Genomic DNA, 13339 nt, shown 5'->3' on the forward strand with positions numbered 1-13339 from the left:
GGACAGTCTTTGATACTTATGGGAATCTAACTCAGGACTGTATTCTCAACTCCCTTACCTTAGATCACGGAGAACAAACTGACCCATCAAGTGGGCAGCTTCTGCTCCATTGAGCTGATTGTTCCATTATGAGAATGTTAGCCCAATGTTGACAGATATTTTGTTTTTTTATTTTTAAAGGAAATCTGGGGGGTTTTTTTGTGTAAAATCTCCAGGTGTTGGCAACTAAGTCAGATGTTTTAAAACTGCATGAGCTGATTAAGCCGCATGTGGGGGCTGTCAGTTGATAAGACCTCTGACTTGGAGGAAAGAGTGAAGAGAAGTTCCAAGGCCAAATCCTAGGCACTCCAGCATTTAGAGATAGGGTAATGGAGAAGGAGACTGAGAAGGAACAGCCAGGAAGACAGAAGGAAATCCACAGAGTGTTGAATTTGGAATCCAAGGGCAGCGAAGGGTTCAGGTAGGAGGGGAATGGTCAACTGTGTTTAGTGCTGCTGAGAGGTAAACTTGGGCCAGAAACATGGCTATATTGAATTGGTCACCTTGGAAGATGAGATTATCATTGGTGACTTTGGCTTGATTCATGTTGGTAAATCAGAGGTGTGGACCTGACTAGAATGGGTTGAAGAGTGAACAGGAAAGTGAGGAAATAGAGACAGCACACATAGGCAACATGAGAGAAGCTTAGCTGCGAAGGGAGCAAAGAAATTCAGGGATAAATGTGGAAGGATATGGGGTTAAGGGAGGATGAAAGAATTCTAGAGCATGTTTTAAAAGATGAAAGGGTTCTAGAGCATGTTTATTTGTCATTGGGAGTGATACAGGAGAGCGAAGCCTTGCTTGACTTTTTTTTTTTTTTTGCTGCGCCACAGGGCTTGCAGGATCTTAGTTCCCTGACCAGGGATCGAACCCAGGCCCACAGGAGTGAAAGCGCTTAACCACTGGACTGCCAGGGAATTCCCTTGCTTGACTTAAATCAGGGTGAAATTCATGGGAGGATATAAGGAAACTGGGAGGATTGACCTTGGATAGGAACAGGATGCTTCCACTGTGGAAATTAGGGTAACAAGGGTGAAGATGGGTGCAAATGCAGGAGAGAGAGAAAGCAAGCTTGCAGTTTTCCTAGTGGGACTGCCTTGGTGGTATCGGGTACCCATTTGAAGTTTGTGATCATGAGTTTAAAGTTAAACCAGTTGGCCCAGTATGCAGTTTTTCTCTAAGCAACATTCAACTGCTTGGGTACAGACATGAAGAAAAGGAATAATTTGGTTTCTCAGCACCAACACCCAAGTTTTCTGATTTCTAGTAATAGGTACTTGCCTGATGTGATTATTTACTATTCTAGAAATGTGTGAAGTATCTGGAAAATTTACATGTGACCCCTTTTTCTAGAAACCAAGTTATTCCAGTAGTCTCTTATGTACACCTGAGGACTCAAGCATAAAGAAAAGGCAAACTTAGAGAAAAATTACCAGACACCTCTGGAATATTTGCATTTCGCATTTTTTTCAGCCCTCCACTCCAAACAGCTGCTGGTATACTTAGGAACTATGTACTGGAAACAAAGCTGACTTACACTTTAATGCTTAGCTTCTTTTCTTTCTGGTATCTTTAATAATCTAACTCGCTTTCTCTAAGACCTTGCCTCAAACCATCTTATCTTTAAGCTTCAAGAGTGTCTTCTAGGACTTCCCTGGTGGCGCAGTGGTTAAGAATCTGCCTGCCAATGCAGGGACATGGGTTTAAGCCTTGGTCCGGGAAGATCCTACATGCCGCAGAGCAGCTAAGCTCGTGCGCCACAACTACTCAGCCTGCGCTCTAGAGCCCGCGAGCCACAACTACTGAAGCCGGCACACCTAGAGCCCGTGCTCCGCAACAAAGAGAAGCCACCGCAATGAGAAGCCCACGCACCGCAATGAAGAGTAGCCCCGGCTCGCGACAACTAGAGGAAGCCCGCGTGCAGCAACAAAGGCCCAACACAGCCAAAAATAAAAATAAATACATAAATTTATTTTTAAAAAGAATGTCTTCTTTTTTTATGTTTATTTTTTATTTATTTTTTTTCTTATTAGTCATCCATTTTATCCACATCAGTGGATACATGTCAATCCCAATCTCCCAATTCATCACCCCACAACCTCCCTCCCCACCCGCTTTCCCCCCTTGGTGTCCATATGTTTTTTCTCTACTTCTGTGTCTCCATTTCTGCTCGGCGAACTGGTTCATCTGTACCATTTTCTAGGTTCCACATATATACGTTAATATACGATATTTGTTTTCTCTTTCTGACTTACTTCACTCTGTGTGACAGTCTCTAGATCCATCCACGTCTCTACAAATGACCCAATTTCGTTCCTTTTTATGGCTGAGTAATATTCCATTGTATCTATGTACCACATCTTCTTTATCCATTCATCTGTCGATGGGCATTTAGGTTGCTTCCATGACCTGGCTATTGTAAATAGTGCTGCAATGAACATTGGGGTGCATGTGTCTTTTTGAATTATGGTTTTCTCTGGGTATATGCCCAGTAGTGGGATTGCTGGGTCATATGGTAATTCTATTTTTAGTTCTTTAAGGAAACTCCATACTGTTCTCCATAGTGGCTGTATCAATTTACATTCCCATGAACAGTGCAAGAGGGTTCCCTTTTCTCCACACCTCTAAAGCATTCATGTGGATAAATATAAGGCAATGTATTTATTTATTGATTTATTTAGTTTGGCTGCTCCCAGTCTTAGTTGCAGCATGCAGGATCTTTTTTAGTTGCGGCATGCGGACTCTTAGTTGTGGCATGCATACAGGATCTAGTTCCCCAACCAGGGATGGAATCCGGGTCCCGTGCACTGGGAGCGCAGAGTCTTACCCACTGGACCACCAAGGAAGTCCAAGGCAATGTATTTAGATGGCAAAAACCCTCAATTGTATTTACAATTATATTTACAACTGCTAAGGTCTGAATATTTGTGTCCTCCCCAAAATTCATATGTTGAAATCCTAATGCTAGATGTGATGGTATTAGTAAGTGGAGCCTTTGGGAGGTGCTTAAGTCCTGAGGGCGGAACCCTCATAAATGGGGCTAGTGCCTTATAAAAGAAGTTTCATAGAGCTCCTAGCCCCTTCCACCATGTAAGGACATGGCAAGAAGGCACAGCTATGAACCAGGAAAAGGGCCTTCACCAGAATATGACCATGTTGGTGCCTTGACCTCAGATTTTCCAGCCTCCAGAACTGTGAACAGTAAACATCTGCTGTTTATAAGCCACCTAGTCAGTGGTATTTTGTTATAGCAGCCTGAATGGACTGACAACTACTATATTTATATTATATCAACTATAATTACAACTATATGACCTCTGAGGCATCAGTTAGAAGCCAGGAATGGGGTCCAAGTGGCCTTGGAGCGGGCTCTCTGAAGACAAAGATTCCCATATGCTTCTCTTACATGGCTGAGAAAATGCTGAGGATCACTAGGAAGGAACAAAAGGAAATGTTTTCTTCTTGCAGGAAATGGTGATGTGTCCTACTTCATGAAATTGGCCCCAAAGACCAAGAAACAGAAAGCCAAACCAACAGGATAGGCTGTTTCATGCTGGACAGAAACAAGGTGAGAAGGAAAAGTAATATGATGAGAGCCTGTGGAACAGTTGGGATGATAAAAATAAGGGTAGGTTTGTTCCCTGCAGTACTATCCCAGACTGTGTCACCAACGAGAACTGTGGTGACTTAAAAGCACCAAGTGATTTAAGGAAGTGTTCTTCCCATGGACTGTCTCAGGTTTGTAGTTCACAGGAGTTCAGGGCATTATCAGCAGAAGGCTGTCAGCTTACCACATAGCATTGGTGAAGTCACCACGTTCTAGGTTCTGGCCCTCAGCCTCGAGAGTGGATTCCTTCCTTAGGGACTCATCAGGTGCACAGGAGCTTGATGGATAAGCCAAGTGACTAACTGGGAAGTGGACTGGTGCTCACATGCTGGCAAAAGGCATATTCTGTCCCTATAGGAGAGCCTCCTGGGAAGCCATATTACTAGAAAGCTTTGGTAAGCAGTTCATTAGGTTGAGATGTAATTTATATAACTTAAGTGTTTAATATCATCCTCTCTGATGCTGGAGTCAGATTGTCTGGCATTTGAATATTGTCTTGGCTCCTTATTAGCTGTGTGATCTTGGGTGAATTAGTAACAACTCAACTGCAGGTTTCTTCTCCATAAGATGGGATGATAATTGTACTTTACTAAGGACTGAATGAGAAAATGCAAGTAAAACTTTAGGCATAGTTCTAGGCACCAGTAATCATATAATAAATGTAAACGATCATTATTATTTCTTTTATTTTTATGCTTCTTAGTAACCTACCCTCACTCCCAAATCTACCTTCTGATGGACATGGTCTTTCTAGATTAATTAATAGAATTACTTACTGACTAAGCGTTCCTTGGCCTGGAAGCCATTCTTTCTAAGAAAAGTGTACTTTGTGCTGTAATTCTCAGGAGAACAATTCTATTTCCAACATCTTCCTTAGCTCCCACTATTGCCCCCAGGTAAAGCTTGCAATAATCTTGATCATTTATGTGTTTTTTGGAACTCATTAAGCAAGAGAATCAACAAATGGAAGAGAGATGTGCTGATTTTCTAAGTAACAATGGGCAAGACTCTTCCTGCCCACTTTGGGGGTAAGACCTAAAGCTACACCTGAACACTCCCATTTCTCTGTGTCTGTTGAGGACATGTGTGAGATATATTCCAATTCAGCAAAGATTTATTGAGTACCAGCTGTGTTCAGCTCCCTTTCTAGGCACTGGGGATACAAAGATGACCCAAGATGTGTTTCCTGCCCTTAAACTCAAAACTTAGGAAACAAAACCAAAAAACAATTAATGCATTAATTGTTATAATGAGAAGAAATGAACTCATAGATAAAGGAGCAAATCATTCCCCAGGAGTATCTCATTTCAACTGGGTGTTAAAGGATCAGAAGGCATTAACAAAGGCAAAGGTGTGTAAGGTGAAGAGCCATAATCAAGGACATAAAAGGGTAGAAGAGTGTTGGGGGGACAGCAAGTCATCCCACACTTTTGAACTAGGGTGTAGTGATACTAAACCTTATAAGATGTTTGGAAAGCTTTCAATGTCAGCTGCCAAGGCCAACCGCTTTCTCCTAAATTTAAAGACCTGCCCTTCTACATCATCTCCTACCCAGACCACAGGAATTTTTTTCCTTATTGATGTCTGCTTTCTTCAGACCCCTGTAAAAACCCTGTTTATTTTTTACCTCTCAGCTCAAACTACTGCTCTCTAAAGTCTAAAGAAGGACTTTGCCTGGGCCTACATCTCACATTTGAGAAGTAGGTCACTTTTGTTCTCTGTGCTCTTACCTGCATTTTTCAGGTATGCATTGATCACCCTTAAATATTCCATCTAATCTTTACACTTTTCACTTTGCAAAACACCTTCATGCCTGCCCTTTCAACTGATGTTCACAGTTCTTTTTGAAGAGCCAGCCACAGTTTTGTCCTAAGCTCTAGAAATGAAGTGACTTGCTCAGAGTCGTCCAGTAACTTGGCAAAACCAGAATGAGTACTCAGATCTTCCAGCCCCACCCTCTCTCTTCCTGTTCTTTCACTGGCTGCTCAGGGCTTCTCACTGTTAGGTAGCATTTCCATTTTTATAGGGATCCTCTGGACATGATGCTTTAGCTCAGGGGCTGCTTGGGAGGGGGAAGAGGAAGGGAGGTCTATCAGGCAGGCTCTGGGCCTCTCTGCTCCCTCATTTTCTCCCCCTTCTCCGAATTTTATGTGATTTGTTTAAGGGTAAAAAGGTGTCTGCCCTCTAATGCAAGTTGGACACTATTGCCTTAACCCAAAGGAAGAGGTTTTTTTTAAACATTATTTTATTTTATTTTATTATTTATTTTATTTTGGGGGTGCGCACCATGCAGCATGTAGGATCTTAGTTCTCTGACAAAGGATTGAACCTGTGCCCCCTGCATTGGAAGCACGGAGTCTTAACCATTGGACTGCCTGGAAAGTCCCAGGAAGGGCTTTAATGGGAGAAATTCCAGCCACTTGGAAAGCAGATAGCAGAGGTATTTGGAATCATGACTTATTAATCTGTAACCTGAATAACTGCTCAATGCCCAGGTCTATGCTCAAGGCTAGGGTAATACTGGAGAGAGATGATGTCCCTAGCCCTCGAGGGCCTTATGTTTTGTCTTATATTAGTCTGGAGACACTAAACCTCGAGCATTAGTAGGTAAAAGTCAAGGATGGAGAAGCAAGTAAAAGGCATGGGCTGCATGTGTGGGAGGAACAGATTGGTCACTGGATATCAGTAAAGCAAGGAGGACTCTCAAAGTTCTGCCTCTTGCCTACACCCTTCTTTTCTTGCCCAGATCTACGTATCTAGCTTCTTTCTGGACACTTCCTCCTGGATGGCTCCCAGGCCACCCTTATGAGCCTTGTCACTCTCCTCCCAATTTGCTTCTCTAGGGCTCCCCCTTTTCAGTGAAAGATGAGATGCCACAACCCATCCACCACACAGGCCAGAAACCTGAGCTTCATTTTCTCATCTCCCACATCCCATCAATCTCCAAATCCTGTCCATTCTACCTTCAGAACATCTCTTCACTCTAACCTCCTCTCTGTGTCCACTGCCTCCATCCTGGCTCGGGCACCATCACTTTGACCACAGCAGCAGACTCCTCACTGCTCCCCGCTTCCTCCCTCCACACAACTGCCAAAGCGACCTTTCCAAAGCACAGATGTGATCACAAAATTCCCCTGCTTCAAGCCCATGGATGACTCCCCAGTGTCCTGGGGGTAAATCCCAAACTCCTCAGCCACTCCACAAGCCCCTTTCTAACTGCCCCCTCTGGCCCCTGTGGATGCAACTTGCTTGCCGCCTCCACTGGTCTGATCTCAGTTCTCCCTCCCTATATTGTCCCCTGCTCAGGCTTCCATTCCATTCCGTATTTGAGATCCCCGTGGTAAAAGTGCATTTTTTAAATAATTAATTAATTAATTTATATTTTGGCTGCATTGGGTCTTCGTTGCGGTGCACGGGCTTCTCATCGCGGTGGCTTCTCTTGCTGCGGAGCACGGGCTCTAGGCGCGCGGGCTTCAGTAGTTGTGTCACACGGACTCTAGAGCACAGGCTCAGTAGTTATGGCGCACGGGCTTAGTTGCTCCACAGCATGTGGGATCTTCCTGGACAAGGGCTCTAACCGTGTCCCCTGCATTGGCAGGCGGATTCTTAACCACTGCGCTACCAGGGAAGTCCCAGTAAAAGTGCGTTCTAAAGAGCTATGTTTTTTTTTTTTTTAATATTTTTTAATTAATTAATTAATTTATTTATTCTTGACTGTGTTGGGTCTTCGTTTCTGTGCGAGGGCTTTTTTTTCTTCTAGTTGTGGCAAGCGGGGGCCACTCTTCATCGCGGTGCGCGGGCCTCTCACTATCGCGGCCTCTCTTGTTGCGGAGCACAGGCTCCAGACGCGCAGGCTCAGTAATTGTGGCTCACGGGCCCAGCCGCTCCGCGGCACGTGGGATCCTCCCAGACCAGGGCTCGAACCCATGTCCCCTGTATTGGCAGGCGGATTCTCAACCACTGCACCACCAGGGAAGCCCCAAGAGCTATGTTTCATGGGGGACTCTGGGGGGTATTTTGAGTATCCAGGCTTTTTCTGCATTAAACATACACTCTCCTTTCATGTTCAAAATGTTTTCAGATTGTGTTAAGTTTTAGCGGCATTCATCAAAAGCTATTTCTTGACCCACTTTTGCTGGAGACAGTAAAGGCAGATGCAGCCTGATCAAATAGAGAACTGCCTGGAGCATGTGTTTAAAATACAGATTCCCTGGTCTCTGAATTTGAATCTCCATGGAAGTTCTCAGGTGAAACTTACAATTGGGTAAGTTGGAAAGACCTAACCTGATTTCATTTATAAGAAACATCCAGGGACTTCCCTAGCGGTCCAGTGGTTAAGAGTCCACGCTTCCACTGCAGGGGGTGCGGGTTCGATCCCTGGTCGGGGAACTAAGATCCCACATGCTGCGTGGTGTGGCCAAAAAAAAAAAAAAAAGAAATGTCAGAATAGGCAAATCTATAGGATCTGTGGTTATAGTAGATTAGTGGTTGCCTCGGGGGCTGGGGGCCGGGAAAGGGAAGGGGATGTAGAATTCCCAGGGATGATACCTAAGGAGTGCCAAATTTCTTTTGGGGTTGATGAAATCTCTAAAATTGATTGTGATGATTGTACAACTCTGTAAATACACTAAAAGCCACTACTGAATTGTACATTTTAAATGGGTGAATTGCATGGTACGTGGACTAGATCTCAATAAAGCTGTTTAAAAACAAAACAAAACACTTGGACCGAGCTCTACAAGCAAGGCACCAATCATCTTTTGCAGACTTGGGTGGTACCTGTTACCTAGTAGACTAGTCAGAAAATACTTGTGGATGTATATATTGGAGGGTACAAAGTAAATGAGCGATTGCAATGGGGTGTGATTCCCCTAGTACTGTACTAGGGGAAATGCATGCTTCTGTGACAGGAGCCCAGTGGAAGGGAAGCTTCATGAAGAAATTTGTGATGTCTAGGTTGAAGCCTATCAGGTAACCAGGCATTAGCAAGGCAAGATGAGGAGTGGGAAGAGTGTACCACAGAGGGGCAAGCAAGCCCTGCGGGTGGTTTGGTGAGGTCCAGTGCAGACTGAGAAGTTAGGTGGCAGAAGTGAGGCTGGAGAGAGGAACACACTTAAAAGCCTTCGTGACCCAGGTTGAGGGGGCTGGAATTTTCCCTAAGAGAAAGAGAAACTGTAGTGGTGGGTTTATGTTTTTAGAAATCACTTTGCACCATGGAGAATGGACGGAAGAAGGGCAAGATCAGAGGCAGGGAGCCTGTGAGGGGGCAGTTTTAGTGTTTAGGAGAGAGGTCAACATGTTCTGAAACTGAGTGGTGCCAATGGGGATAAAGAGAAGCAGACAGAATTTAGAAATATTTAGGGCATTTAATTGAGAAGATTCTGATGGCTGGAAGAGGGGACAGGGAAAGAGTCAAGGGTGAGGCCCAGTTGTGTGGCTTGAGTACCTGAGTACTTTCTCCAGAAGTTCTGGAGGAGAAACAGGTTTTGAGATAAGTTTGATTTTGAGAATGCTGTTCAAAAGGTGTCCAGTCAGCAGTTGGATATGGGGGTCGGGAGGTGAGAGAGCCGTGTGAATCACTGGCATACAGCCTCAGCATATAGATGGAAGCCAGAGAAATGGATGAGGTGGTTCAGGGAGTGCGTTTCAAAAGAGAGGAGAAAAGGGCCTAGAATGGAATCCTGTGGAGTGATGTTTATAAGAGGATGCCTGAGGAGGAGGTGGAGGAGAAAGTTGTAAGGACATTCAGAGGAAATAGCTAGAAACGTTGGTGTTAGCATGGCAATTCATCTGCTTATTCAGCTGCTCCAAGTCAGTACTTATTGAAGATCCATATGCCCTGGGTGTCTTCAGAGACAAGTGAGACGTGACCATTGACATTAAACTTAAACTGTGACCCCATTGCACACCCCACTGCAGCCTTCTGAAACAAGAGGCCCCTTCTCGCAGGTCAATGACAGTCTTCTTTTCCAAATGATAGATGTTCTTCCTGAGCTGTTTGTATAGGCCCGGGAGTCCTTCCCAAGCTCACCCTTCGGTATTACATAGGCCTAGAAGAGCCAGGTCTGGCAGCCAAGCCAAGAGCCTTCTGTCCATGGATGATGGATGGCCTAAATAGGGCACTCCAGGGCTGTTTGGGGTTGGGGGGAGCATGTCATATGCCTAGGGTTCAGCAGATTGTACCCACACACCAGGCAGGAGCACACAAGGAAGTCACCCCCACTCTGTAGGCGAGACAAAGAAGCAGTTCTCTTCCCACGTGCCAACCCATCTGCTTCTTTGCATTTACCAACATGCCTTTTTTTTTTTTCTTCTTTTTTTTGGTTCTCTGCAGCTTTGAATACATGAGGAAGAAGAGTGGGAGACTGGAGGAAAGGTAAGGTTAGAAGAGGGCAAAAGGAAAAGAGGGGAGTCGGGGGAGCCTCCAGGGACCACCAACACAATAAATTGTATTCTGGACTACCTCAGCCTGGTCCCTTTTTTTGCAGTGCATGCTTATTAGTTTCTTCTGGGGAGACCCCCAATGATGGTGGCCAAGGCATGGCTGTGGCCTTGATGGACCTGATTGATGGGGTGCTTCTCAGTGTGTCACAGAACTTGGAGGCCCACTTCCTTCTGTCCCCTCAAGAGGCTGGCACAGGCTCCACAGGACAGCTGGGGACAGGCTTTCCCTGCTCTGGTGCATTTGACTCCCGATGGTGTCATCAACCTCCCATCACTGGAGGCAGCAGGCTCTCAATTGTCCAGAGTCGCGGGAGTGAGTGCCTCCCCAAACCTGTGTGACAGCGGGGTAGATGGGAGGTGTGCTGGGAGGAGCTTTGCCCTGTGGGAAGACCTATGTGAGGCTATGTGTGTTGGGGGAGGGCAGGGTGTACAGGAGGGAGGACAAGGGCTCTCCCTGCCCCCCACCACCTCACAGACATGGGCCTGAGCCAGGGTATAGGAGGCCATCCAGCCTGACTTCAAGTCACTGATGGAGAGGGGTTGAGTGGCTGGCTGTCTTGGGGTTGGTTCACACTGCTCTGAGCTGGGTAGGGTTACTGGGGCAAAGGCCCGAGGCTCTTTTTGTCTTGGCCTTGACAGTCCTTCAGCTGTACCTCACAGTGCCCTAATTCTAGCTCCTGCCCACTCTGACCTTCATATCCACCCTCACCTAGAGCTGGATACGAGGCTCGGGATTCAGGACTCTCCTTGTAGAGGACAGAGTTAGGTACCTTATCCCTTCCCAGAATTGGAATGCAGAGATGTAGAGCCACTCAGATTTCCAATGACAGTCCCGGTTGACCCCTGGCTGAGACATTTTCCCATCCTATACTTCTTGCCCAGGCCCCGTCTCCTCCTGTGGGTTAAGCCATGAGCTTGTGCCAGTCCAGTCACCCCCGCCTGCACTTTCGCAGGACCTGGTCAGCCAGTGTTCACTTCCTCTTTCCCCGCCACACAGGCCACGCTTTGGATGTCAGTGGACAGTCCTGCCCTACTAGGGGACCTCTTGTGGGGCCTCAGGCCTGAGGGGCTCCTAGGGGTGGTTCTGGGACAGCAACCCTGCTGCAGGGGCCCCTGCGGCAGGCCCAGGCTGTGGCCGGCTTTGGGTGCTGGCTTGGTCTCTATCGTTTGTTTGCCTTCCCCTCCCCTACCACTCCAGCCGACCACCCCAAAACTGAGCTACACTATCCCTCCCATGCCGCCCGTCACAGTCACAGAGGGAGCACCGCGCTGTGCCGATGCGCTGAGGGTTGTCAGCCTGCCCCCACCCAACTGGAATGAGCCACCTGCATCCGCACACAGGTGTTTCCTGTGCTCCTTCCTGTTACCGTTTTTTTTTCTGCTCAGCTTGGCTTCCCCAGCAGGTGGTTAAGGGCCCGGCCAAACATCTTCATACACAGCTCTAAAACACAGGGGGGCAGGGCTCTCTGGGGATCTGGGTCACCCCCCAGGGGGGACTGTTGGCATCTCATTGGCTCTACCTGAGTGCAGGGACAGACTCCCCCCAGGGTGTCACGCTGCTGTGCTACAGCCACAGGTACTGGGACGCCAGAGTGGGCTCAGGGAGTGGGGAAGGCCCTGCCCTTGCACTGTCTCCACTGAAAGCTCTGGAGGGAGAGGGGAAGGGTGGAAGACCTGTTTCTCCAGCCTTGAGTGTGGGCCTCCCTCGGGCCCTCCTTAGAACAGGCCTGCCATGCTGAAGTCCCCCCCTACCCTCAGGTTCCTCCCATTGAACACTTAACTTTCTGGGGTTAATAAACTCACGTGAGCCCTCTCCCTGGAGCCCTCTTTCCTGAAGCAGCACAAGTCTACCAGCTGTGGGGAGGTCACAGGGTTTAGTCAGGTTTGTTATTACAGAGTGGAGGTGGCTCAGGGAGAGGAGGGACTTTCTGTTTAGAGTCATAGAGCAGCCATCCGGGTCTCCTGCCTCCCAGGCCCCAGCTCTTCGCCTCTGCAAGAATCTCCTCACAACTACCCAGTGCTCAAGGAGCTCCTTGTGCTCAGCGCCTTCTGTAGGAAGCTGCCTGGGCTGAGGCGAAGACCCAAAAGCCTGGTGTTCCCTGACGGGGTTCTGCTGCTCCCTGGTGGCCAGAAGCTCCAGCCACCACCACACCTTTTCCTGCCTGCTTCCTCTTTGCCTCCTGGCCAAGTGAGCTGGCTGCTAGGGAGCCACTCCCAGGACTGGCACCCTTTGGGCCTTCTCTAGGTCAACTCCACAGTTTGGCTCCAGTCTAGGCCCACAGCTTCCAGGCTCAGGGTACACCCACCTGCAGGCCGGGCCTCCTCAGCAACACTCCACCACCCTCTTCCTCTGCCCTCTTTTCCAAGCCCAGTTCCAGCCTCTGGGCTCTCTTCCATCTGGATTTCCAGGGCAAAAGCACATGGCATTGTCACGGTTGGAGTGTGGACACACTAGTGTCAGGGCCACAGCCAGAGTGTGCTGGAGCAGAAGGTCAGTAGTGCACCAGTCCAGGCTATGTAGGAAAGGCATTTTGCTTTTTTATTTTCTGTAAAACTCTGTAAATAAAATACAAAACCAAGGGACGTGGCAGGGCAGAGGCAGGACGGCCAGGCCCGGGACACCGATCTATGGCAAGTGTGCTGAGCCGAGGCTGGGAGGCACTTGACTGCGGCACTGACTCTACCCACCCCGAGGACAAAAGGAGAATATATTAGATTTTCATTGATAGGAGTCTGTGAGGGAGGAGTGTCTGGAGCCAGCCCTCACCCTCCCTGCCAGTGCCTGGTAAGCCCTGAATGTGGGGGGAAGGGGCACTGGGGGCCGGTGGGTGGGGAGTTTAAAATGCCGTGCTGGCCATGCTGCCGGGCCCAAAGATGCGGGGCAGGGCATCCAGTGACTCCTCCAGCCGTCGATGGGCAGACTGTCCCTCTTCCCCTGTAATGGATAAAGATGGGGTCAGGAGAGGCCCTAGCCCCGCCCTGGCCCTCCCACCCCTGACCCCATCTCACCCCTATTCCCAGCAGCCAAAATGTCATAGAACTAAACTTGACCCATATCTCCCATTCCCCAGTCTCACCGCATTGCTGCAGGCTCTGCCGAGCTGCTTCCCTCACGGCTTCTGTGTCCGTTTGGCACAGGTACACCAGGGGCTCAATGCCTTCAGGAGCCTACCGGGGGAGAGAGCATTGAGGTGGGCCCAGTGGAGCAGGTGAGAAGGGCTCAGGACCCAGGGCTTGGGGAGCTGGGAG

The 13339-nt window shown here is 48.0% G+C and overlaps 1 protein-coding gene across 5 annotated transcripts in view; it reads right to left on the reverse strand.

Moving 5' to 3' along the window:
• Positions 1-12417: 12417 nt before the first annotated feature.
• RIPOR1 (RHO family interacting cell polarization regulator 1) overlaps positions 12418-13339 on the reverse strand; it is a 43279-nt gene continuing 42357 nt past the window's right edge. For 2 of the 5 annotated variants that reach the window (XM_057533858.1, XM_057533860.1), the window contains 2 exons: positions 13168-13258; positions 12425-13025 (listed from right to left, as the gene is read on the reverse strand). In XM_057533858.1, the coding sequence (XP_057389841.1) occupies positions 12928-13025; positions 13168-13258 (189 nt within the window). In that variant the 3' untranslated portion in view covers positions 12425-12927. Of the gene's footprint in view, positions 13026-13167; positions 13259-13339 lie in introns of all 5 variants that reach the window. The other 3 variants (XM_007198122.3, XM_057533859.1, XM_057533857.1) reach the window with 3 other exon arrangements.

The sequence above is a fragment of the Balaenoptera acutorostrata genome, chromosome 19 (assembly GCF_949987535.1).
Source record: "Balaenoptera acutorostrata chromosome 19, mBalAcu1.1, whole genome shotgun sequence".
Taxonomy (NCBI): domain Eukaryota; kingdom Metazoa; phylum Chordata; class Mammalia; order Artiodactyla; family Balaenopteridae; genus Balaenoptera; species Balaenoptera acutorostrata.